Source organism: Orbicella faveolata, unplaced genomic scaffold (assembly GCF_042242905.1).
Source record: "Orbicella faveolata isolate gen_17 unplaced genomic scaffold, um_ofav_v1 contig_26, whole genome shotgun sequence".
Lineage (NCBI taxonomy): Eukaryota > Metazoa > Cnidaria > Anthozoa > Scleractinia > Merulinidae > Orbicella > Orbicella faveolata.
Window position 1 is genome coordinate 15,452,204 of NW_028301554.1, and position 24,940 is coordinate 15,477,143.

General features: G+C 37.2%; 1 protein-coding gene across 1 annotated transcript in view; it reads right to left on the reverse strand.

Moving 5' to 3' along the window:
* The window catches only part of LOC110059719 (DENN domain-containing protein 3-like), a 50,190-nt gene extending 28,405 nt beyond the window's left edge, over positions 1-21,785 (reverse strand). Inside the window, exons 1-17 of the mRNA XM_089295229.1 lie at positions 21,563-21,785; positions 20,028-20,143; positions 16,656-16,782; positions 14,957-15,109; positions 13,928-13,996; positions 13,170-13,225; positions 12,131-12,191; positions 11,234-11,333; positions 8,153-8,264; positions 7,986-8,037; positions 7,288-7,433; positions 6,861-6,922; positions 5,667-5,766; positions 4,981-5,081; positions 1,881-1,925; positions 1,719-1,798; positions 341-371 (exon numbers count right to left, since the gene is read on the reverse strand). Coding sequence (XP_089151355.1) covers positions 341-371; positions 1,719-1,798; positions 1,881-1,925; positions 4,981-5,081; positions 5,667-5,766; positions 6,861-6,922; positions 7,288-7,433; positions 7,986-8,037; positions 8,153-8,264; positions 11,234-11,333; positions 12,131-12,191; positions 13,170-13,225; positions 13,928-13,996; positions 14,957-15,109; positions 16,656-16,782; positions 20,028-20,129 — 1,397 coding nt within the window. The 5' untranslated portion in view covers positions 20,130-20,143; positions 21,563-21,785. The remainder of the gene's footprint in view (positions 1-340; positions 372-1,718; positions 1,799-1,880; positions 1,926-4,980; positions 5,082-5,666; positions 5,767-6,860; positions 6,923-7,287; positions 7,434-7,985; positions 8,038-8,152; positions 8,265-11,233; positions 11,334-12,130; positions 12,192-13,169; positions 13,226-13,927; positions 13,997-14,956; positions 15,110-16,655; positions 16,783-20,027; positions 20,144-21,562) is intronic.
* Positions 21,786-24,940: the final 3,155 nt, after the last annotated feature.

Sequence of the window (24,940 nt, forward strand, 5' to 3'; positions counted from 1 at the left end):
TTACATCTAGGAGAAATTGAAACGAACCATGGAAGTGTAGTTAATTTTAGTCATAGTATGCTATTTGTCAATGTAGGTGCCTCAATCAGCAATGCAGTCAATAATCTAATGATTTTAAATGCATGAGGCAGAGACATTTGAAGAAAATAAACTACTATTGCCGCTTCATTTCAACATAAAATCAAAACATAGCGATTTTCATTGCATATTTGTATAATAACTGAGTGTATTTTAATGATTGCATGCACGATATAGAATACACCATTTTTAACAATATTCTTTTAGCATAATGGTAAGTATGAAAAAAAAAAAAAAAAACAGTGAAGTTACATGTACCTACCTGAACATTCGTAACATCATCTCTAACGTGGCTATTGTGAAGGTAAAAGGCAAAAACAAAAATAGAGATAATACAAATTAAGACATGGCATGCTTTGTAAGAGTTTGTGACGATTTATATTCATGACAACTGTAGTCAGGCAAGACCTTCTATATCACTTGATAACTTTGAGCGACCAGAAGTCGCTGATATTCCGTTCATGCCTCGTATGTCCCCACCACAAAATCATAACCAATGAGGCCATCTCGGAGAGAAAAATTCTTCTTCTTTTTTTTTCTCCAATATTTTTTGAATACTTAAGTTAATGTACATGTTTTGTGTCACGTATGATTCTCTAAACTGACCAGTTTCTTTAATGAGTTTGTAAGGCAATTACATGCATATTAGTTAATTATATGTAATTGTACAGTATTACACAGCCAAAACAAGCACACAGTTCCGTTCATGTCAAAAATTAATAAAACTCTCCTCATCAAATAGTACACTTTCTAGTACAGTTTCTGTTTATGTGGAGGTGCAGTGGTCTCATGGTTACTGGGCTCGTGTCCGGATCGAGCGGTCTGGGTTCAAGCTCTGGCCGGGAACATTGTGTCGTGTTCTTGGGCAAGACACCTTACTCTCACAGTACCTCTCTCCACCCAGGTGTATAAATGGGTACCGGCGAATTTAATGCTGGGGGTAACCCTGCGATGGACTAGCATCCCATCCAGGGGGGAGTAGAAATATTCCTAGTCACTTCATGCTACAGACACCGGAGATAAGCGCCGATCTGATGGGCCACTAGGCAAGTATGCAGATCTGTACTTAACCTACCCTACCTATTTAAAAAGAGCCAATTCACAAAAAAAAAGTTAACACATTTCTTTTTTCTGTAATCATTCTTAATCCTAGTATTATATTTCAGGGCCGGGTTGTTAAAACCCAGCATTAGGAAGAATTTTGATTTCAGTTTTGTGACTTTCCCCTGAGGTTTTCTGTTTATAGTCATGGTCCTTCAGTTTTGAGTTTGCACACTCTCAAAATACACAAGACATGAGCATGCGCAGTGAAAAACATTTTTATACCAACAATACAAATGAACACTTCCATTAAGTTTTAATCTTGGATTAACGTTAACCAGCTTTCGGAAAAAAACCCGCCCAGTTGGCTACATACTTACGTTTATAGATAGAACTATTTTTTACCATCAAGTTTATTCTTACCTTTTTGTTCTAAGTTATTGTAAGCGCGTTGTGAATTGTAAATGCGCAAATAAGAACCCTTTCATAACTTTTTTATTGTCATAAATAAAATTGTAAGCCTAAGCGTACTTGAAGAGTAAGGATTGAGGAATGAAGTAAAAACAAGTTTCAAATACTAGTCACAAAACTTAACTTACATGCCAAAACAAGCTGTTGAAAATCTCTAACAAACTGTTCTCTTTCCTCTTGCCATTCTTGTAAGGTGTAGAATGTTTGTCTGTAAATGAAAATGATCCTTAGTGATCACAAAGCTACACGGAAGCAAGTGTCAAATTATGAAATTTGAAAGTAAACTATACCTTTGGAGGAGGGACCGGTCGAAGTGGATTGTTGCGTTTTTCATTCTGAACAAGAAACAAGTTTTATATAAGATAAACTGCATTGTAAACCCTCCATTAAGACAGCCCTGTTTATACCACCGTATATGTAATAAGAGCACTTTCTGTAGTAGCAGTCTTCCAGGCGTTCAGTTAGTTGGGGCGCAGTGCAAAAAAACAGCGAACGAAAAATAGAGGAGAGGCGCCCTATTTTTTAGTATGAAGTTTTTTGCGCTGTGCCACAACTAACTGAACGCCTCGAGGAGGCTATTTCTAAGAGGCTAAGAGGCTAAGTGAACGATTAAGACCACTCGGACAACAAAAACAACTACAATCTTTACAAAGGAACGTCATGGATGAAGTGACCTTGTCGACGTCTTATGCGCCACTTACTGTTCAGGGCTCAAAATAACGGCCGGTCAATGAACAATGTCCGGCCAGAATGGTGACTTGACCAGCCAAGAACTTCACTCGCCGGTCATGTTGACCAGTCACATCATGTTGAGACGGTCACGTTGTTCATTCTTGAATAAACAATCAAATCCTCAATTGTAAATCTTAGATTTTTTATCTCTTTCATTTTGGCCTCTCACACGAAAACATACACCAACTGGTATCTGTTCGAACGGTTAAAAATCGATCGCTTGCTGTTTGTCATGCGCTCAAGATCGATAGGAATGCCATTCGAACGGCTGGAGTTATCCGATCAGAAAAATATTCAGTCGTTCAAACAACTGCTGCTATCCGTTCAAAAAAAATTTCATCTTTTAGGACGGCAGAACTTTTTAATTCAGCATTCAAAACTATTCAGCCTTTCAAACAGCAGAGGTTTTCCGTACGGCAAAAAATCCGATCAGATTCAGCTTTTCCTGACGCTTTAGATTTGCCCAAGTGTCACACTTTTGTCACAGGGCACCTCTCTTTGTTGGCGTATATTTCAAAGGTATTGCTCTACAGATGTTAAGATATTTGTCATTTCTTTCACTTTCACTGCACAAAAATCGACGAACAAGACGCCAAAACAAAACTTTTCGCTCAATTGTCAAGTTGTTTCCAGCTTAGACACCATGGGACTCCGGGACATCAAAACACGCATTTTGCAGTCTGCTTCGTTTCCATCAAGCTGTAAATGTAACATTGAGCACGAACCCAGTATCTAATTTAGAACCAACCGATAAGTTACTGTTACGAAACGGATAAAATTATGTACCAACAAAAAAGCCGAAGGCCTTTATATCAGTATCTGTATCTGTAAAGTTATTTTGTTCGCGAATGAAATTTGAGACACTCTCAACTCGTTGCTTGGTAAAATCTACCGAATGATGGTTATTAGTTTTTCCTGAACAAAAACTCTCTCTAATATGACTACAACAAGGTTTAGATTTTTTATAGCTTACACTTTAGAACTTATTAATTTTAGTCACATCGTTAAGAAACTTCCCAACACTTGTTGTGTAACTGTAGCCGTATTCGTAGTAACGCGATGATTTGTTGAGCGTTTGCAGGGAAGAGAATCGAGAAAACAGAAACTTCTTCTTCGGCTCTATTTGTCATTGTTATTTATTTCATATACGTTTTCACGGACATAAAAACTTTGCAGAGCATCAAAACAACAGCTCATGGAATTCAACATACCGATCAAAAATTCGAAGTTTCATCAAATATGCATCCCGTTCAATACTTTTTCTTTGGCAGGTGGCAAGAATTCCGCTGACAGCGTGCCACTTCATTGAGCTGCTAAGCCCTGCCAAGGCCATCTTTGGTTAAGTTTTAAGCTTTTCTTTGTAGTAGGCCAATTTTTAAACGCTCTAGCAACGACTGAAACAAACAAATTATATCTGTGGGTTTAATTAGGCCAACATTACTTAATTTTTTCTAAAAAAATATCTTGACCGGTCAGAAACGAGATGTGACCGAGCTAAAATTACTTTGGCCGGTAAACATGACCGGCCACGGTCCGAAAATTATTTTGAGCCCTGCCGTTGTTAAAGGAATATTAGAGAGTTTAGAAAAACCATGATGGCAACGGCAATGGGAAGGTCGCTAAACAAAAGGTTTAATGAGCAGAACAATGGCTGTGCAGGTGCGTTATAATTCTTGGTACATTTCTTAGCCGTTCTCTACAAAACAACAACGTGAAATGACCAAATCTGCCTGTCCAGAGAATGTGAACCACGACGGCTAATTTTTTAATTTTTATTTCAAATGTTTCACCCTGTGTAAGAATCAATTTCGTGATGGTTTTGACACTAAGAAACAAAGGAGAATGACTTCAGGGTATCACAAGATTCGTAGGTAAAATATGAAATCATTTTTTAATCAATGTTGTCCTCGCCATCGAGTCCTGGTTTCTTCAATTCCCTATTTTATGGTTCCGAGCATACGTAAGCTGTTACATAACCATGGAGTGCCATTTCACTTTCTTACCAAGCACGAGTATTTCAGCAATCACAACGTAACCACAACGGTGATGCCAAAGACAACGTCGTTTAAAAAAATTACTTTATATTTTACCTATGAATCTCGCAATACTCTAAAGGCATTTACTTCATTTTTCACTTTCAAAACTGTCACAAAACTAAATCTGGAACACAGCGATAAATTTGAAATAGAAATTGAAATTATCTATCATACTTGGTTCACGTTCTCCAGACAACGCAGAATTTGGTTATTTCACGTTGTCATTTTGCAGAGGACAGTTAAGAAATGTACCAAGAATTATAACGCACGTGCACAGCCATTGTTCTGCTCATTAAATCTTTCGTTTAGCGATGTTCCGGTTCCCGTTGCCGTCGTGGTTTTCTTAAACTCCATAATCAATTGAAAACTTCTCTCATTTGTACAAGCGCAATGACTGATGCCCAAATTCTGTAACATAAGATGTCAACAGCTCAAAGGAGTTATTCTGACTACACGTTCGAGTTATTCAAGCAGCTAACACGCAGAAGTTTTAAAACCGAACTCAGACTCAGTTTCCTGAACGTCCCATTTACCACAGTAAGGCATGCTATAAACCAAAATAAACTAATTTGCATAATCGCGTTATGATAACATGAAACCCGAGTTCACGGAAATCCCTTACCTGAACTTATACAGGTCTGTAGCATAAGTTGGCAGTCGTGGAATTCTTGAATTTGCAGTAACTGATCCATCGTCAATATCTGCGATAACTATGCTAGACAACTGGAGTGTGAAGCAAAATAAACTTTCTGTAAAGCACTGCTACAACACCGTTCATAAAATGATAACTGCCCATCAAGATGAGGAACAGCGAAGCTGAAAATTACCACCAACAAATACGAACAAAACACCAGAGAAAGAGCCGCAATCAAATAGATTAGAGAACTAGAAAGCTTAAACTTTGTACAGTGTATTTTTGTATTTAAGAGTAGGACCAAAAAGGAATGCCCAGTAGAACTAAATTTTATTGTATCAAAATTTTAAGTTTACTTCTAGCTGCTTTGTGCTAAGATCAGGGTGCGTCAAAGTCACACAAAGCCCTGACGTTCAACAATACATTCCTTTGTATGCTTTGATCTCTGCTAACATACACATCGACATAACCCATAAGAAGACGCTTAGTCAAGGTCCAAATACAAACTCTACAGTTGAGACCTCTGATAAATGTACGGACACTGGTACTCGGCCGAAACGTGTTTGGTCCCAGCGGTGTCTATGTACAGGAGGTTTGACTGTACACTGTTTATTGCATCGACGCACCGGACATGGAAATGTGACAAACCCAAGAGATAAAAAGCAATGTCTTACCTCGTCCATTTCCATAACAACTCGTTGTATTTGACTCTTGTGTCTTGAGTGACATCCCATGATAAATGCACCAGGCGCTTCAACCAGATCCAGAAGTGCACTGCAAGGTAAACAACAACGGTCAAAAACCTGTTAAACTATTACAATACCCACTGGTAGCTTTTCATTGACAAAAAAATGTGAAAAATAACATTTGATCACTGAAATAGAGCCACACAAAGTTTTACCAGCTTCAGCACTTAGAACTATGGATTACAGGAATTCTGATTAGCTGGTTGTCAGTATAGTTCAACCTATCAAACGGCTACCCTCGGGGAAATGGATAGTGGCCGCTTAAAGGGGGCTGGCCGCTTAATCAGGTAAAAACAATAGAAAAGCACTCATCAGGACTTTGATAACTAGCTGCCTAGTAGAGGTGGCCGTTTAATAAGTGGCCACTTAATAGTACTTTCGGCTATATTTTTATTCTCTTAGTTGTCTTAGCTGTAGAATAGAGTAAATAGTTTTTAACTATAAACAAAGAAGCAATGCATATATTACAGGTAATGCTTCCCTTAGTCTCAGCATTGCTCGTGCAGGTTATACAGTGCTAAACGCAGATTTTAGATGAGAATTGTAAGAAAGCTACTTGAGTTTCACGTACGAAAGATCATCAGACTATGTCAGTGCGAGGTTGGATGCAAGATTTTGAATTACAATTTTAGGTAAGTTGGAGGAATCCCATTTCTGATTGACCGCATAGCACTTCTTTTTGTGCTGGCATTTCTCTTTAATTCAGATCTCTTGTTGGGAAGAGTACTGAAGACTTGTGTGCAGTTCAGATACAGAGTTTCTCCAGCAAACTCAACTTGCAGAGGCAGGGATTGTCTTCTCACTGATTAGCTCCCTTAACAATGATCAATACTTTTAATCGTGTAATCGTATGCCTAATGGTCTTTTAAATATTTTTTTAAGTTAATTCAATGCATTTCAGGATGATTTTTGCATAAAGTTGTAAAACAGATCAGTAGCACTATCGCAGCCAGAACTTAAGAAGTCCTAAATCAAAAGATCCATAACTTACAACAACAGAGACCTTAAAATAAAATGATCTTATATTGGTGTTCTGTAAGTAATCTCCGTCTTTGGAGATACATGTAAATAAGTCACGGACCACAAAAGGAACAAAATTCACCATTTCTCAACTTGTCTTACCTTGGAAGTATTGGTACATATGTCCAACTCCATGAAAATGGTTGAATGAAGGTGAACAAACTCTACCAATGAAGAGAAAAAGTTCTGTACAGGTAAGATGGGAATAATTGTTGAATCGCGGAGACTGTTCTTCTTAAGAGAAAAGCTTGTCTCATGCTCATAATTACTCACCGTGCATTTTAGATACGACATTCTACAAAATTCTTATCATTCTACTTCTTAACTAGTGATGATGTCTCACAGGCAAATCTCCAAACTTGTGTATACAAGCACTTGTCAAATTCAATGTTCATGTAGGGGCTTCAGTCATGTGTTTTTTGTTTGGTATGTATACATCCGTACAATCAGTGTAAAGTAGGTAGGTTCCCTGCAGAATCAGCTACAAGGTTTAAAGGAGTCAAAGTTAAAATTAAGAAATAACACAAACCTCAATGATAGGAGTGAGGAGGGAATATGATGACGAGAGGAAGACAATCCGTTGTTGAGTCAGAATACAGCTTATTAGAAGAAGAATATCATCCAAAGAGAAGTAAAGAAATGGGTAATGAAGCTCCATATTAATAACTCTGGTTTCTGTGAAGGAAAAGTAATATTAAGTCAAAGAGAAACTAGTGGAAAATTGAATTACTTCCCAGCTTTAACGGATTTGCCAGTGTTGGGTATAAAATAAAATAACTTTATTTAAGTGTCAAACGTAAAAATGTAATACAATAATATAAACTATGTATCTGGAAAAGCCATCATTTTAACTTAAGTTGACTTTAAAAATTTATAGCATCAATTGAAAAGCCCTCTTTAGTGAGTGTCAATAAAGTTTGTATTGTATTGTACTGTTGTGCTAACTCAGTGGGGACATATAATTAAGAATCTCAGCTGGTGGGAGGCTGACCAGTTGAGTGTTTATATAACACGGTCAAGGAACTCAGGACTAGTGCAAGAATAAATCCAGATACTGGCAGGGTCGAGGCAGCACCCTAAACCACTCGGCCACGCCACCTCAGCCATGTACTATTCAGTATCCCATGAATTTGTTGCCGATTAAAATTTGTATTCTTCCATGAATCTGAGGTGATTTTTCAACAGTGAAGTGCAAATTACTGTAAGATATAATGTCTCTCTAATTACCTGGACATCCGGCAGGACGTACAAGATGTTTTATGCCATACAGCTCAAATTCCTACAGGTTAAAAAGCAAAACTAGATATACACTCTGGACCTTACTATCATGATCGTACCACAAGAAATATTTGACAAAAAAAAACGATTGAAGACCTGCCAGAACAAGATCTTACAATTCCAAGAGAGCCGGGCGGAGGGACTGGTACCATGGCCAGTTGAGATACAAACTGCATCAAGGCCATTCTGAATTTGTGTGAGTCACTTGTCATAACTTCTGGCAACAGGCTACAAAGAAGAAACATTGAAACAATGTTTGGTGTACAATGTAGATACACATGTGATTGATGTGAACAATGACGAACAATTCACAATGGTCGCATTTAGTTAATACTTAATAAAAAAACAAGACGGGCGCTTTCCTTTCAACAAAACTTAGGAGCCTAATGGTGCAGAAATTTCCTGGGAAAGTTTCCAGCAATTCAGTCTGAAAATTCTTGAATTTCCAAACTGCAAATTTCAGGACATTCCAGGAGAAAAGTAAATGGAACGGAATTCTCGATAAGAAATTTTCGAAAAATTTGGTTACACCTCACGATGTTGTCCTCTTTTACAGAAGTTATTGAAAAAAGTATTCTTATTGACTACTTGAAATTGTCGAAAGTTCAAACTGGACTTTTTGGTCGAATGGAAGACACCTGACATAAACAAGCAATGAATAAACATGCAATATGTGCAAATAACCACAGCTTTTGGAAATTAATAAGCTCCTACCTTGGAATGGTGGGGGGAGGGTGGAGGGGTGGAAAAGAAAGAAGGGGACACCCAGAATTTGTCTCAGAAATTAAAAAAAATAACACAAACTAACAACAAAACCTCCACAAGGTGCTTCAAGTTCAGTTGTACCCAGTCCGTTAGAGTTACATTGTGCCACTGACATTCATAATTGAAATTCTTTTGAACTAGTGTGGAAAAGTTAGATTACCTTAAGGTTACTTCCCACCTTCAGAGGCCTAAAAAATCGTTTTTTCTTTTATTTGACAAAATTTAAGTTCGTCATTTTATCTAGTGTTTCCAAAAGAAAAACATTAAAAATCTCTAAAAGCGGCCGAGTTATTTAGAAAAAACGTATTTTCAAATAAAGTTAACAAACTAGGAAGGTGTCACAATCTTGTCAACGGGCGAGAACCCTGGGGAAATTTCATGTCATTTGCATATTTTTATTTACATCACGCACTTGACAAAAATTCCCACGTGGAAGCTCTTTACGCTAACTCCTATGGAAAAATCAAAAGCAGAAAAAAGGCCTTGGGTAAAGAAAACGAAAAAAACCGGCCCAAAGAAGAAAGACAAAGCTCCATATTGTCAAGGAAAGAAAAAAAACCTTGCTGAAAGTGACAAAGGCTCTTGGTTTGGCCAAACGCCTTCGACAATCTTGGCGTCTGCTGAAGATCCGGAGCGTTCGAATATCCTTGGAGCAAGTAGCTTAAAAATCAAAGTTAAGGTCAGTGCAGGCTGCGAACAAGATTCTTCGTCGGAATTTGGCGGAAGTGATGAAGAAAATGAAACCTACCCAGGGGAACTCATTTCAGCAATAAGGGTATTTCTTAATCTGTCCGTCGATTCCTTAACGTCTTGTTTTTCAGCGGCACATTTTCCCCCTTTAACCTTTTTGGCGCGGGTTTGCCTTTGCCTTTGGCATCTTTGCCCATTATATTACGTCGCCGTCCTGAATTGAACTCCACTGAACGAGATAAAAAGAAACATGTTGCAATGCGATGCTTTTCCTGGGAAATCTTGATCTATTGTCATAGGCACTAGGAGGTCCTGTTGTTCCATTGACTTGCGGTTTTATTAGGCGTGATAATCTCCGGGCGTGGCGCGAGTTGTTTACGAACCTTTACAAGCTAAAATCTCGCATTTGAATTTTGGAAGAATACATCCACTTTGAGCGAATTTATAGGGTATGCAGATTTGACGGATTTTCGTGAAATTTTGCCAGAACATTCCAGAGATAATGACAAACCAAAGTGTGTCGGGAAATTTTGATATTTAACACATTTTTCCCGTGGCGTCCATTTGCGCAACACGTCTCGCATATTTTTAGCTACTCCAACTTTAGAAGTGGATATCTAGACAACCAATCAGAATATCGAAAAAGCCCGACACACTTTCGTTGATTGATGCCTTGTGAAAAAGACTGTGCAGCCATTTTGCTCGTACTGCAGAATCCGATACCCGATAAATTCAATAGAAGAAGCCTCGGTCGTTTCACGCCTTACCGCCTCCTGACACTTTCTAAAAGAAAACATTGCTGAAATTGTATTTTTTTCGTAAAGTACATTTATTAAGCTTTCTTATGATATATAGTATGTTGGGGTTTTATTGAAACTGGCGCGCGTACGATTTTTTTCCCGAAGGCCACCTGCGAAGGTGGGAAGTAACCTTAATGTAAAGTACTATAATGTGCAGTGTTTTTTTTTTTTTTTTTTTCGATTAACTGTTAAATCTTAAAATGGAACACAAATTAAGTAAATCTAGGGCATGCTTTCCGAAGCAAAATTCCTGGGGTCTCGAAAAACTTCAAGGTGATGATTGACTACAAGACTACCAGTATTATTTACTACAAAATATTTAATACTACTATGTATGAAGAGGGGGGTGAATAGGTTTGCAGATCGACAGATTTGGTTTAAAAAAGCGCACTTCAGTGGATGCACTTCAGTGGTAAATTGAATGGATCGACGGATTTTGAAAATACGGCAGATCACGGATCAGCTGTGAATTTTGGCCTGGACTCTGGACTCTACCTGTTTTGAAGTTCAGATTGTGGTGGATCCTCATGCAGTTAGGAGGTTCCGATCATAGATCATTTGGTCAGGTAGCAGTTGGTATGTTAGTGTTTTATTTACTTAATTTCTTTTTTAGGATGTGACTCAATTATTCAAATTTGGGTTTGGCACTGGTATTAGAATTGGGTAATTCTTATCTGCCTGTATTCACAAACTTGACAATGTTATCCACACTTAACAGTTGCCCCATAAACTTTAATTTTACACAAAACCTAAGTGGCAAATCTGTTAAGGTTAGGAGTTAAGTTAATGTCCGATGAATTCCAAAACCTGTATGACTGGATTGAGCGATGGTGTCTCAAAAACTTCCAAAAAAGTCCTGCAGCAATTGAAAAAGAAGAGAAAAAATGACACAGATCAGCGGATTTATATACCCCTATTCACCCTCCTCTATAAAGATCTCACCTTGACAGACAATCTTTCATTAAGTTGAAATAAGGCCACTTGGAAATTAAACAACAACATACTGGTGCATAACATACTTCATGGGATGAATCTTGTGCAACTAAAGAAAAATAAACAATTGTTTGGAATTAATTTTTGTAAATCAAGGTCATAAGCTTGATTAAGCAAGAAGTTTGACAAAACAAATTAATGAGAGTTAGGGATGAGTCAAAGAATCAAATAAAAACTCAATGGGCTCAAATGAGCTCAGAGTATACAAAACCAGTGTTTTTAAAACAAGCAAAAGCTCTTGAAGATTCCAATAACAATTTAAGCAGGATCAATTTCACAAGCGTGTGCAAGAATCATAGTCTGTCAATGAAGGTATAATAGGAAAAGGTGCCTGATAAACAGGACAAATAGTTTGAACTCTCATGAACTTTGCTTCAAGTTTGATGAATCTTACATGTAAGAAGCTGATTCTTACATCAGCACACCTGTTAACTTATGGTAATAAAACCCCGCAGTCATGATTGTTCGTGTCCATGGCAAAAAAGGGAAAATTTGATGCAAAAGATGTACGAGAAAACTATAATATTGTTTTGATGATTCTATTTAACAGTGAGACTATAAGCTTGACAAGTTTTCTTATCACAATATAGTCAATGAGGGCACAGCCTGTGTAAACTATCACGCATAGAAATCTCGAGCTCATAGTCTAATTGTTTTAGTTTAAATCTACTTGTCATTCAAAACTTTATCTAAATCCTCTTCACAGACACTTTTAGAATGTAAAGGACCAGCCACCATTTGGTTAACAACTGCATATTGCTAGCCTAACAGAAATGATATATTAAATTACGTAGCCAATAAGAGAACGGGGTTTGTGATAGTAGATTTATACGGATGTGACCTCACCATTTCTGTCACTTTTCTCATCCATGTGAAACAACTTATAATTGCCTGCAATGTCTTCATCCTGAAAATTAAAAACATGGAGAGTTATGTAGCTTTAAACGTATTAATATTTAATAAATATATGTTTAATTAAAAGGATTGTAATCAATAAATTAAGTTAAAAGTTGTAAGTAAGCCATTTTAAATTAAATGATTGTAAATAACATTATATGATAATTTTTACTACTTTTACTACTACCTCTGCGATTATAATTATTATCACTATTTTGTTAATATTTATTGGGGTTGAATGTCAACTGGGACATTGTCCTGTTTTCTGCTCCAGTTGCTGATGCTATTTTCTTTTCTTTCTTTTTATTGTACATGCAACAAATTCAATAAAGTTAAGTTAAAGTTAAGTAAATAAATAGATAAAAGAGCGTATAAAAAATTAAGTGTATAAACACTAAAATTCTGATTTTTAATGACTCTCAGAAGAAAATTCTATTGTAGCGTGGCTGATCACTGTCTAATATAAAAGTATTCATTTTTTATATTTCCTTGATAGACAGACTTTTCTGACAAAAACAATTTAGAATAAAAATCTTACTGCAGAATTCTTGATTACTTTATACCCTAAGCAAGACAATGAGCATCCCCAACCTTTTCATATGGTGCTGCCCCCCCTCCCCCCCCCCCCCCCCCCAGGTTCAGTTGTAACCTACAAGTGCATCTGTTTTTTTAGGCTCCTGTTTCACACGTGTGAAACAAGAGCCAAAAAAACACAATGCTCAGTTCTCAGTTGATAACAGTATCATTCGTGACACTTGGCAATCAACCTTGTCTGTCATGTGGCCATGATTTTGCCAATAAAAGACCACTGATGGGTGAACCAGTGTCATAAAGTGTGGTCATTCACAACTGCTCATGGAGAGTCTGTTTCATAGGAATCTGGTCACATATTTTACCAAGATTTGGCCAAAATCAGATAGCTCAAGATCTTGTGGGTGTGCGATAAATAGCTGAATTAATTTATCTGTAGTATTAGTTATGAGCTTACCTCCTTGAAGAGAAATCCTCTATAAAATGTCATGCAAGTGCAATATGTGCGGTTCCCTAAAGAGGAAGGGTTAGTCTGTCAAGCTTGACAAAATCAAAAACAATAACTTGCAATATCGACAAATTAAAGAGAAACTATTTCGGGATTTTCATCAATGACGTGTTATCAGCACAGCTTTAGACGCATGCTTTCCACAGTTTGTATTCTTATAGCACTACAGTATCAAGTCTAAGCGTTGAACTAGGCTTTCACACACTAGACAAATAGTGTGTTTCATGCAATTAAATATGAACACTAATTGGAGAGCAGTTACCATTGATAATGATTTGATTTTAGTGTTCTCCATACAAAAAGCGCCCCCTTTCTAAGAATTATTGGTCCCCCTCAAGTGCCACCTTTTTAAATAAGTGCCCCTATTCCAATAAGTGCCCCCTTTGAATAAGCACCTCCAAACGAAAGTGACATTCAAAACAATGACATACTGTAGAAGAGACTGATTAGCTGAACGAATTATGAATTCTGCTGTCTAATCTGCACATAATATTGAACATTATGACCTTCAGAAACTCTTTTGTTTAAGTTCTTGAGTTAAAGTATCTGCAGTACTGTACGTATCACATTCTGGTGTATATTTTCAAAACCAAGTAAGCTCAGCACCCCATCCCTAATAAGCAACCCCTCTCCAATAAGAACCCTCCATTGATCTGAGCTACCAAATGTACATTGCACTCTGTCAGGCACTAATTTACAAGACCTACCTTGAATATCCGTGAGGACCAGTGAATGACAAACAACTGGTTTCTTTTTCTTGGAAAGAAAACCACCCTCTGCAAGAAAGAATTCCAATAAAGGTGAGACAAAGGCTTCTGGCAGAAACAAACAAACAAACAAACAAACAAACAAACAAATAAACATTCAAGCAGGTTTTACTAAAATTCTATGAGAAAATTGAGAAAATGAAGTAGACATTTAACCTTTATCATGAAATCTAGATTTTGCAGAATTTGAATCTTACAAGTACTTCTATACCACAACTTCCAGGTTTTCTATGCATTTTAAAATTAGAGGCTCTTAACCATGTTCCAAGTCCTTATCTGTATAATATACTATTTTTGACAACAAATGTGACTTTTTATATACTATTGCCTTCATAAGAAATGGCACTCTGTTATTGTTTCCTAGACCTTGACACACAGATAACAGAATTCCCTAATTATACATAACTGTACATGTATGTACCTGCCCTTGTTAAGGGTAGCCTACTTGAGGTGGAGCCTTGTTATGTCCACTATGTAGATATACCCACCCCTTCCCCCACCACCAAGATCAGAATGGCTTGGCTACCATAATTCACTGAATTGAATCACAACCTGTACTAATGTGCAGGTTGATCACTAGGCATGAATGTTTTCATTAGCTAGAAACACAATGCTCTGCCAAAATGTGTCACTCAGCAGCTGGCAAATGTGGTCTTTGTTGTGTTAGCTTACATGAAGTATTGTTCAAGTTAGTTACGTGTGAGATGCATGTTGGTTATTAAAGATGGCATCTTGAAGTAAACAGGTGTTGTTCACTTAAGACTATTGTAAGCCCAAATACCTCAACAGTCTTTACTGTCAATTCTGGCTTTTACTTTCTATTGCTAGTACTAACAGTACTTCTGTTGTTATGCCTAAGCACTTCTACAAGTTTCTTTGACAGGGTTGCTGCAAGTTCTGTTGAAAAATAGACAGGAATATCTCTAACTTGCAAAATGATTCTTCTCATCAATTAGATTTTCATCTCACCAGGAAAACAAAGTGGTGGCAAGCTGTTGATGACATCTTGTGCCAGTGGCAACTCTGCTGCACTGACTCTGAATGATCCTCGACGACGCCGGTTTGTATTTCCCCCTTTACCTGGACTACACAAAACTCCAAAAGTACGATAAAATGGCTCCCCTGTAGAGCAGTAACATTTTCAAGCATGTTAATCTTGGAACTATACTGTACTGTATTACAAATTTGCATTTAATTTATAAATATAAGCTTGTGTTTAATTAATATATATTATCAGTAGTGAGTTTACACTGGCTGGCCATATAGAGAGAAGGAAAGAAAAGGCAAGTGTGTTCTGCCTCACATTGTAACCTTTATCTAGAAAAAAAGAGGCCACCTTTAAATCCTTCCTCCATCCTGAAGATAATTAATCCTCTACTACATCTACCCCACACCCAAAGAAATACCCCTTGACATTAAATGATATACAGTCAACTCTATCTCAACAGGAAAGTATAATTGGTACTACATAATTACATATACCAGATATTTATGTGACCCTCCGTTTAGAATCAGATGTTTATTCTACATCTGTAATCATTGTGTATCAATTCAGCTTTATTATTTGAGAAATACTGGTGTCACGTTACCTTGATGCGTGGGGGGGGGGGGGTACTCCCTTATATGGGCTATAAGGTATGTGCGGCCCCAAAGGGTATGGTTTTTCAGCCATTTTGGTCATAAACAGGGTATTGATTTTAGCTGATTTTGGCCATTTTGGTCATAAATAGGGTATGGTTTTTGCCCTCTAGCCTTGATATGGGTATGTTTGTAAAAAGAAGCCACTTTTTCATTGTTATCGAAGAGGAAATCAACAAAAGCCCTTCACAAATTATGTTTATGTTAATTTAACATTGGTTTGAACTAGGGAACTAATCATAACACAGGTCTGAAACAGGGTTTTGATTTAAGGCTTGGGTCATAAATAGGGTTTCAAATTTTTGGTCAGGTCATAAATGTAGGGTACTAGGGAATATTGCAGATTTTAGTCATAAATAGGGTAAGGGTTTTGCAACGCAGGCCACACAGCTCCACCCAATTTTTCTAGGAGTACCCGCCTCCGGGCCTTGATGCTCTATAAGCCAGACACCACTCTAAGATGAACAACTAGGGCCAGTCCTGACGGTAGCCATAATTGCGTTACAATAGTAGTAAGGTACAGTCTGTGTCAGGACAAGCTGGAGCTTATTCCAGCTTCTCTAGCTAGCATTAAATGGCCGGCTCTGGAGGAGTATTTCTAAGCCCCCCCCCCCCCCCCCCCCACCTTTCCCTGGATGGAATGCTACTGTAGGTCACTACAGGGTTACCACCTTACCCCCAACCCAATCACCCTTCATTTAAAGAGGTCAAAATTTGCTGTGGTGCGCCTCATGAGTCCACAACATTTTGACCACTGTGATGACGCATATCGTCGATAAGAGTACAGACAACACTAAACCACATTCGATTTTTTAATTAGCCCTACCAGTTAGATGGAGAAGTTCTTTCCAGTTTAAATCCCTAACCTCACGCACCCAGTTAATTAGTTTCATACTTTGCTAAAATGTATTATTACACACTTTTTCAAGTCCCCCTCCCTCCCAGTGTTATCAGGTGAGTAACCTTTCTTGGGTTGAGTATTTCTTGCAATGGTACCTTAGATCATTTATTTCATGTATACTTCCCTTACCATCAAATTCAGATGTTGTATATGGAAATGAGGCAACTTCTCCAGACAATGCAGCCAATACATGGGTCTCAAACATTTTGCTAAATAGGTGAGGGTCAGTTTTATTGGCTTTTGAGACCTTTCTGCTCTATTAAAAGAATTGACAAACAAAATCCTCATGAAATATACTGCACAGTCTTCATCAAAGGACAGGTGTCCTACATGTATTTTTATTTATACCATAATACACCTTTGGGACAACCCAGAGGGCTAAAATAACACTTACTTTTCATTCAACTTTCCATTGCGCAAAACAAATGAGGAAAGCACTTTTTCATAGTAACATTATACTTTCCAAAAAGTATGGGAACCAATTTTCTACTAACCACAACTGACAAAATTGCAATGATACAGTCTGACTTTCTCCACATCTTGAATGGAGAACATCATGCCTAAGGATTTTAACCATTAAAAACATGGCAACTTGCTGCAGAAGTGAAGGTTTTGAAGTGAAGTCAGCAATGGACTACATGTTCATGTACATGGATCACATGATCGATTGCATCATTAATAATCATCATCATATTGTATTATTCAAGGTTTCCTCTGTCAAGCATCCATGATGGCTGCCAGAGATTGGTGTCCTGTTCACTATGTAATTGAAGAGGTGAGTGCAAAACCATGCTAAGAGACGATTTGGGTGAAAAAAAAAATTTCGCAAAGGGGCTTGAATTTTTCATGTGGTCTTCAATGTAATAAAAAACATGGTACTGTATTTTTGTTGCTGGTTTTTGCTTTGTTTCCAAGTTAAAAGGTATGCAAAAAAACTTGGCTTTTCCTAGCCATGTCTTTAGGAGTTTATTTGTTGAACAGCAAACAGCCAAACTGTTTATAGTGTATAAAGTCAAAATCAAATCCCACAGCATAGAGCGGAAATCTGGGAACAGATTGTTTACATCGGTTATTGTGACATGAACACAACACGTGAATCGATCGAGCGTCAAACGAAATACCATCAAACAAAAAAGAGATGTGCGGCATTAGAGCTCTGTCAACTAATATCTTAAGCATTGTCTTAAAGTACCTTGTATGCCTGCCTGGTGGTTGATAACCATCATAAAGCCTCGATAAACCCACAAGTCATCAGCATGTTTTAACGAATTAAAATGTGTTCTAACACTTTGAAGGATGCTGATATACCATAATCGTGTTAGTCAGATCAAGCCAGGCAGCAAAGTCCAAGAGCAGTTCTTGTCCAAGAAAAATACCCTCTGGTGAGTTGTGGCCCATTTGCCGAGCATTGCTAGCATCAAAGTTTGGAAAGCGAGAACTGGTTTTAGACTTATAAAATTTGTCTTGTATTGACCGCCATGTTTTCCTGTGCACGAGGTGCATTGCGATCACGTACTGCGGACATTTCTCAAAGTGGTAACTAGATTGTTTTTCCGTTTTCATTTAAACATAGTAATGGCCAACAAGTAGCGATCAATTGTAACCTAGATCTGTGACCCAGGTTGCCTTGATTTTATTTCAAATTGCAATGATTTGTAGTGTTTTGAGCTTATGGGATCAGTGGACACACAGATGTATGGAGACCCGTACTTTGCACAGAAGGGTTAATCTGTTAATCTGTCAGCCCTATTTGTAGAACGTTTTCACGTGAAGTCATCAAATTCTTAAATCCAAAACTAAACAGCCACCAAAGTTGTTATCCTTATCAGGCATAAGAGGTACCGAAGTTATGGCGGTGTGTGACATAAAGCTACGATCGCATTTGTCGAAAACTATATATTTATCTTGTGATTTTTAGCCATTTAAGACATTGCCTTATTTGGGAAAGTGCTCATTGAAACGTTCATTTGTTTTATTTTATTTTTATTTACACCTTTTTTGACCTGAAATCAACATTTTTGAGCTTATACCTTGCGTGAAATTACCATCCCCTCATTCTGCTGTTTTTTAAGTGAAAACAACATCCTTGCCGTCATGCGTTAACATGAAATCAACGTTTTAATGTATTTAGACCTGAAATCAACATCATTGAGCTTACTGTATGTGCTACGTGAAATTGATATTTTGCTGGTTTGTAAGTGAAATCAACATCCTTGCCGTCACGCATTAAGTGAAATCAACATTTTAACCTATTTAGACCTGAAATCAACATCATTGAGCTTATGCGCTGCGTGAAATGGACATTTTGCTGGTTTGTAAGTGAAATCAACATTTTAACCTATTTAGACCTGAAATCAACATCATTGAGGTTACATGTATGCACTACGTGAAATTGACATTTTGCTTGTTTCTAAGTGAAATCAACATCCTTGCCATCACATGTTAACATGAAATCAACATTTTAACCTATTTAGACCTGAAATCAACATCATTGAGCTTATGCACTGCGTGAAATTACCATTTTGCTGTTTTCTAAGTGAAATCAACATCCTTGCTGTCACGTGTTAACATGAAATCAACCTTTTAACTGCGAGAAAAATCAACATTTTGCTGTATTTTAAGTGAAATGAACATCTTTGCAGTCGCGAGCTGACGTGACAACAAATATAAGTTTTCGCATACGTAATGTCTCAGAAACGATGCAAACTTCAACAAAAACACATACAGAACATTGTTTAACACACCTAAAAAAATAACGCATGCGAAATTTGGAGCTTTTTTGACAAAGTTCACTTTTGAGCAAAATACCTAATGCCCATTTTCCACCTAGCCCTTCACATAAATGAAACCGGGCTTTGTTGTAATAAACCAAGCCGATCCTTTGTTATGAATCCTTTGTTATAATAAACCGAGGTGAGACTTTGACTTATAACAAAAGCTCGCTTCAGTTTATTATGACAAAGGATTGGCTCGGTTTATCATAAAAAAGGCCCTGGCTTCGTTTATCTGAAGGGCTCGGCTGAAAAAGGGCGTTAGGTATTTTTCTCAAAAGTGAGCTTTGTCGAAAATGTTCTAAATTTCACGTGCAGTTTTGTTTAGGTATGTTTAGCAATGTCCCGTAATTTTTCCACTAAACTTTGCTTCGTTTTTGAGATATTGCGTATGCAAAAAGCCACTCGGTTTTCCTAGCAGCGTCTTTATAAAGCGAAGCAAAAACCAGCAGCAAAAATGCAGGAACATGTTTTTCTATTACATTGAAGACCACATGCAAAAATTCAAGCCCTTTCACGAAAAATTTTTTCACCTAAATCGTCTCTTAGCATGGTTTTGCACTCACCCCTTTGATTATTAAAGATAAAATAATCTGTTATTGCTCCAGCTTGCACGTTCAATCAAGATACCTAGATATTAGCCTTAACCTGTTGTTGTGTGTTTAATGCAAATTAAAAAAGATCTTGGCCAAAAGCCTCCCACCTTATAATTCTACAAAAAAAAAGATACCTCAGGTGATGAGGTTTGCACAAGCCCTGTATCCTGATCCATGCCCACCACAACACAGATCTCAATCAGACTGTCCCGTAACTTGCTGAAGTGACTGTCCATTGTGTCGTTTTCAACTGAAACATATTAAATAATTTAAATGTTAAATATCATCCAGCTCAAATCTGATGAGTTCAAAGTCAGATGCCTGTCCAATTCATACAGCTATCAAGAGTGAGTAGTATAATATAATTAGTACAAGCATGCAAAACCTAGTGCCTTACCAAAATTAAACACAGATGTTGAAAAAAGGTCCCCCTCTGAGGACCTCATTTCTACTATACATTCCCTGTTTTAGGAACACAGGTGCTTTTGTTTTAAACACATGCAGGTGCATGCTTCTAGTCAAAATTAATTGCACGTTTTCTGTTTGTGGCTCATCAGGCAAGTTTCTGCAGCAATAAAAGTACTGGCTATACTGCATTACCGAGCTAGAAGGGATGCTTGTCCATTCCAGGTTACACACTGGTTCATTTTTGACAGGAGAAGTCAACAACATCCCTTTTCAGGTAATTAACAGGTGTACTATATTGCCTAATGAGAGGAAATTGTTCTCTGTGGAAGAATGCAATACCAAGACAATGAACTACAATGGGCACAAAAGTGTTGAGACACCTGGCAGTAAAATTCAATTTTTGAGCGACTTGGAAACATTCCCCCCCCCCCCCCCACTTTCCCCCAAACAATGTTGATTTTCCTATTTCTAGCCTGCACAGGCCAACAGCGCCTACACAACATTGAATTGGGGGGGCTGGGGTATCAGAGAATTAATGCTAGATGTAGATAAAATAGAGTAAGTGGCTAAATATTGAAAAGTGTCATTTTCTAAAAGTGTCTCAACTATTTTTGTTGCCCATTGTAGCTTCAGGAGTGCACTTACAACATCACTCGTTGCTGCCATAGGGGGAAGGTGCTTACCTAAAAACAAAATTATGTGGGGGGTTGGGGGGGTTAGGAGCTGAAAGACAAGAGTTGACAATGAGAGATGCACAGACCAAAGTGAGAGCTATACCACTGTTTTCACCCTGACTTGACAGAAACATAATCTACATCCGTTACATTATTCCTTTTAGTGGTGAATCATCCTGGTTATAATTAAATAAGCTTAAGTACCTGACAGGTAATTAGTCAGCTTATATACAGCTGCATCTCCTGTGCATAAGTTTATTTCATTTACAAATAACGAAACAAATAAGTAGTTAATGTAAATCAATCAAATTTCAGAATTAAAAATATTACCCAGAACGATTTGACATTACATTTGCAAGCTCAATTGACCTTTCAAGCTTAATTATATTAGACTTATATTCCGAACCTCAGGCAATTTTGAAAAGCTGACAAGAAGAATAACAACTAGCAAATACAGTAGAAAATAGCAGGAAGGTAGGAAGGATTAGGAAAGAAGTTTCCCGAGTGTGTGAACGATTAGTCAGCTTCTTACTAGGCTTTCGAGTTCAAAAAACTGAAAGGTTTTGAATTGTACTGCAGCACTTCACCTGATTTTATAATAATCGGGCAATAATTTGTCCTGACTCGAAGTTCAGTGTTTTACATTTTCTTCTTTCCAACAGCAGACAGCAGCCAAAGTCGTTCATCGATAAATGGTAGCTGCTTGATGTAAACCCTGCGGCTAAATGAGGTAACAGGAAGGGCTAATTCTAGGAACTGTCGGAAGTCGCCATTTTCGGGAGAAGATATATTTATATTCGTCATGTAACAGTACACTGTTTTTCCCCCAATCATCATGCGTGACATCCATGTGACCAATCTATTGAGAGTTGGTAGCGAGGCTCTTCCAAATGAGGTGTAATGCAAAAGCATCAGCTTGGAAAAAGCTAAAACAGACCCACATCAAACATAGCTAAACATCAGGAATGGGCAGCTGTCGTTGACTGATAAATAGTATCTCTTTAAAGTAAACCCGGCAGTACGTAAAGTAACTGAATGGGGCTTAGATTCGAAGAACTGTCGGAAGTCGCGATTTCGGTGACCTCCCAGGCAAACGTCCTTATGGCTCGTCACGCGAGTCATTAGAACATTTGCGTAGGAGGCTTCGTCGCGGTAAAGTTCATCATTCTCGTTTTTTTTTTTTTTTTTTTTTTTTTTTTTTTTTTTTCTTTTCTTTTCTTTGCTTCGCTAAAAGATCTTATGAACCAATTATGGAGTCTTCTTACCAACTAGCTGTATCTGATTGGGATGTTATCATTTTTGTTCGTCGTGCAACACTAAGCGGTTTTTTCCCCCAATGGCCTCGCGTGACATACATGTGACCTTGCAAAAAAGACTCGGACGTTAAAATTTCGGACGTTTAATTAATTTTCGGACACTTTTTACCTCACTTCGGACAATTGTACATTTACGTCTACAAAACGCGTTTCAGCATACTGAAACAACATCTGGGAAGATGATAGTTTTACTGCACCATCAAGCAAGTTTACTGATACACCGAGGGGAAAATGAGAAAAATTCTTTCAAGCCTTCACGTATCTGGCTCCAGCTTAAAGGAAACTAGCGGCTTTTTAGAGCTATTTATAAGTTTTATAATGTACTGTAAATAGTTCGGACGCTTAGAATTTCAGACACTTACAAATTTCGGACGGTTTTATATTTTCCCGACACTCTTTTATCCGAAATCAAAATCGTCCGAAAGTTTTTTAAACTCGACAGCCGACAGCTTGCTTACCTCTCATTGAGAACGTAACCTGTGAAGTCACTAGTTATTCACAAAATATTTTAATAATTTTGTGCCATACTAATTATCCATTCTGAGTAAAATCGGAAATGCAGAGATGCAGTGTGGTGGAACGAACGTCTTAATTAGGGGCTGATAAACACTTTATTAGCCCAGGGCGATAATTCGCAAATAATCAGACACTTTACTGTATTTTCGAGAAGACATTTTTTGTCAGTTTTAGTCACATTTATAGGATCAAAATTCATAGTTCCTTTTTCCTCATTACAGTTCTACTCCAATCCCTGGGTCACATACCGAGTCACATAACAATAAATTATTGTGTTTCATTTCATTGCGTTAAAGCGGCAAAACGTCTCCAAAAAATGCCGGCGTTAGAAAGAAAAACTTTCCCTGAAAAGTAGCAATTGGAGACGTGAGGAATGGAATTATAAAATCACACCGGAATATTATCAGATTAAATTTCATTTGCTTTCGTATATATTTTGTCATGTCAATGTCTCTTCCCAGACTCCTTAACCCCCACTTCTGAAGATGCGTGCTGTAGCATGCGAAATGTCAAGAAAATTTTAGATTGTTGTTCCAAACCATGCGTAGTTCATGTGTTATGTTTGTTACCGCTGTTTGCATTTTATTTCTCCTTTACGTTGTTCGATTTTACCAGGTGGCAATAACATAATCGCGATAACATAATTGTTATACCACAGGTCACCCAAGCGTAATATAAGAGCTCCAGTGTATGGAGAACTGTGGCTAAAATATAAGAGTTTGTATGGAGATCAGGAGTTGACATTAAATTCGTTCAATGTATGGGTAATTTACCGAATAAAGACTCTTAAACATTCAATGTTGTCATTTTTTTTCTCATCCTGGAGAGTTAAATGAGATTTGAGCGAATTTTGAAAATTTTATCCTACGGTGTTAGGACAAACCAGGATAAGCGCTGGCCTAATGGGCCACTTGGTTCATATGCAGACTTTACTTCTTCTTCCGAGTTGCTGTTTGCCTCTTTTTCAGAACGAGTGTTTGTGCAAAACGTTTCACATGAAAATGACTTGATTTTCATGAGAATGAACGTACAGATGACAAACATTTTCATACAAATGCTATTATCTTCCTAAAGGCTCCCCAAGTTAAAACAAAATCACTTTCAAATTACCAGAAACAAGCAGTACCACTTGAAAATACAACTCAAGTTTATCTCAATGGTGACACATTCAGTGACTAACTGTACAGACTACACAAGAAACTGATGGCATAATTTATTATTTTAATAAACATCTTCCTTTATCACTACACCTTGCATTTAAAACCTGCACATAAGAAACCATTTTTTTAAGAACCTGTTAGACAAAGATTTTCATTAAAACCCCTTTGAAATCTGTATGGTCCTGTATGTACCCTCGGGACCAAGAAATCTGGCCTTCAGGCATTATAATTGTTGTGTTCTCAAAGATTTTGGCTTTGTTTTATAGTATTATGTTTCTTCTCCATTGACAGAAATATAATAACGGAATATTATTTTAATAAAGATTTTGCATTTAATTATATCTACAGAATCAATTTCCAATTTCTCAATTATTTCTCTCTGTAATAATAAGTAATTTTTGTATTTATTTCTTTTATTGCCGATCAAAAACTTCGCCGTTTTATTAATAACTGCGAAATAGTTTCTCTCCATAATAGAAAGGACCGAAAACTTCGCCGTTTAATAACGCGAAATATTATCTCTGTATAATATAAAGGACCATAAACTTCGTCGTTTAATAACCGCCAAATATTTCCTCTATATAATACAAAGGACCAAAAACTTCGCAATTTATTAACTGGGAAATATTTCCTGTACATAATAGAAAGACCAAAAACTTCGCAGTTTAATAACCGCGAAATATTTTCTCTGCATATATAATAGAGAAGACCATAAACTTCGCCGTTAAATAACTGCGAAATATTATCTCTGTAGAAAGGAAAGGTCCGAAAACTTCGCAATTTAATAACTTCGAAATATTATCTCTGTTTATTGAAAAGGACCAAAATCTTCGCAGTAATTTAATATCTACGAAATATTCTCTCTGTATAATGTAATAAATATTGTTTCTGTATAATAGAAAGGACCAGAAAATTCGCCGTTTTAAACTGCGAAATATTTCCTCTGCATAATAGAAACGACCAAAAATTTCGC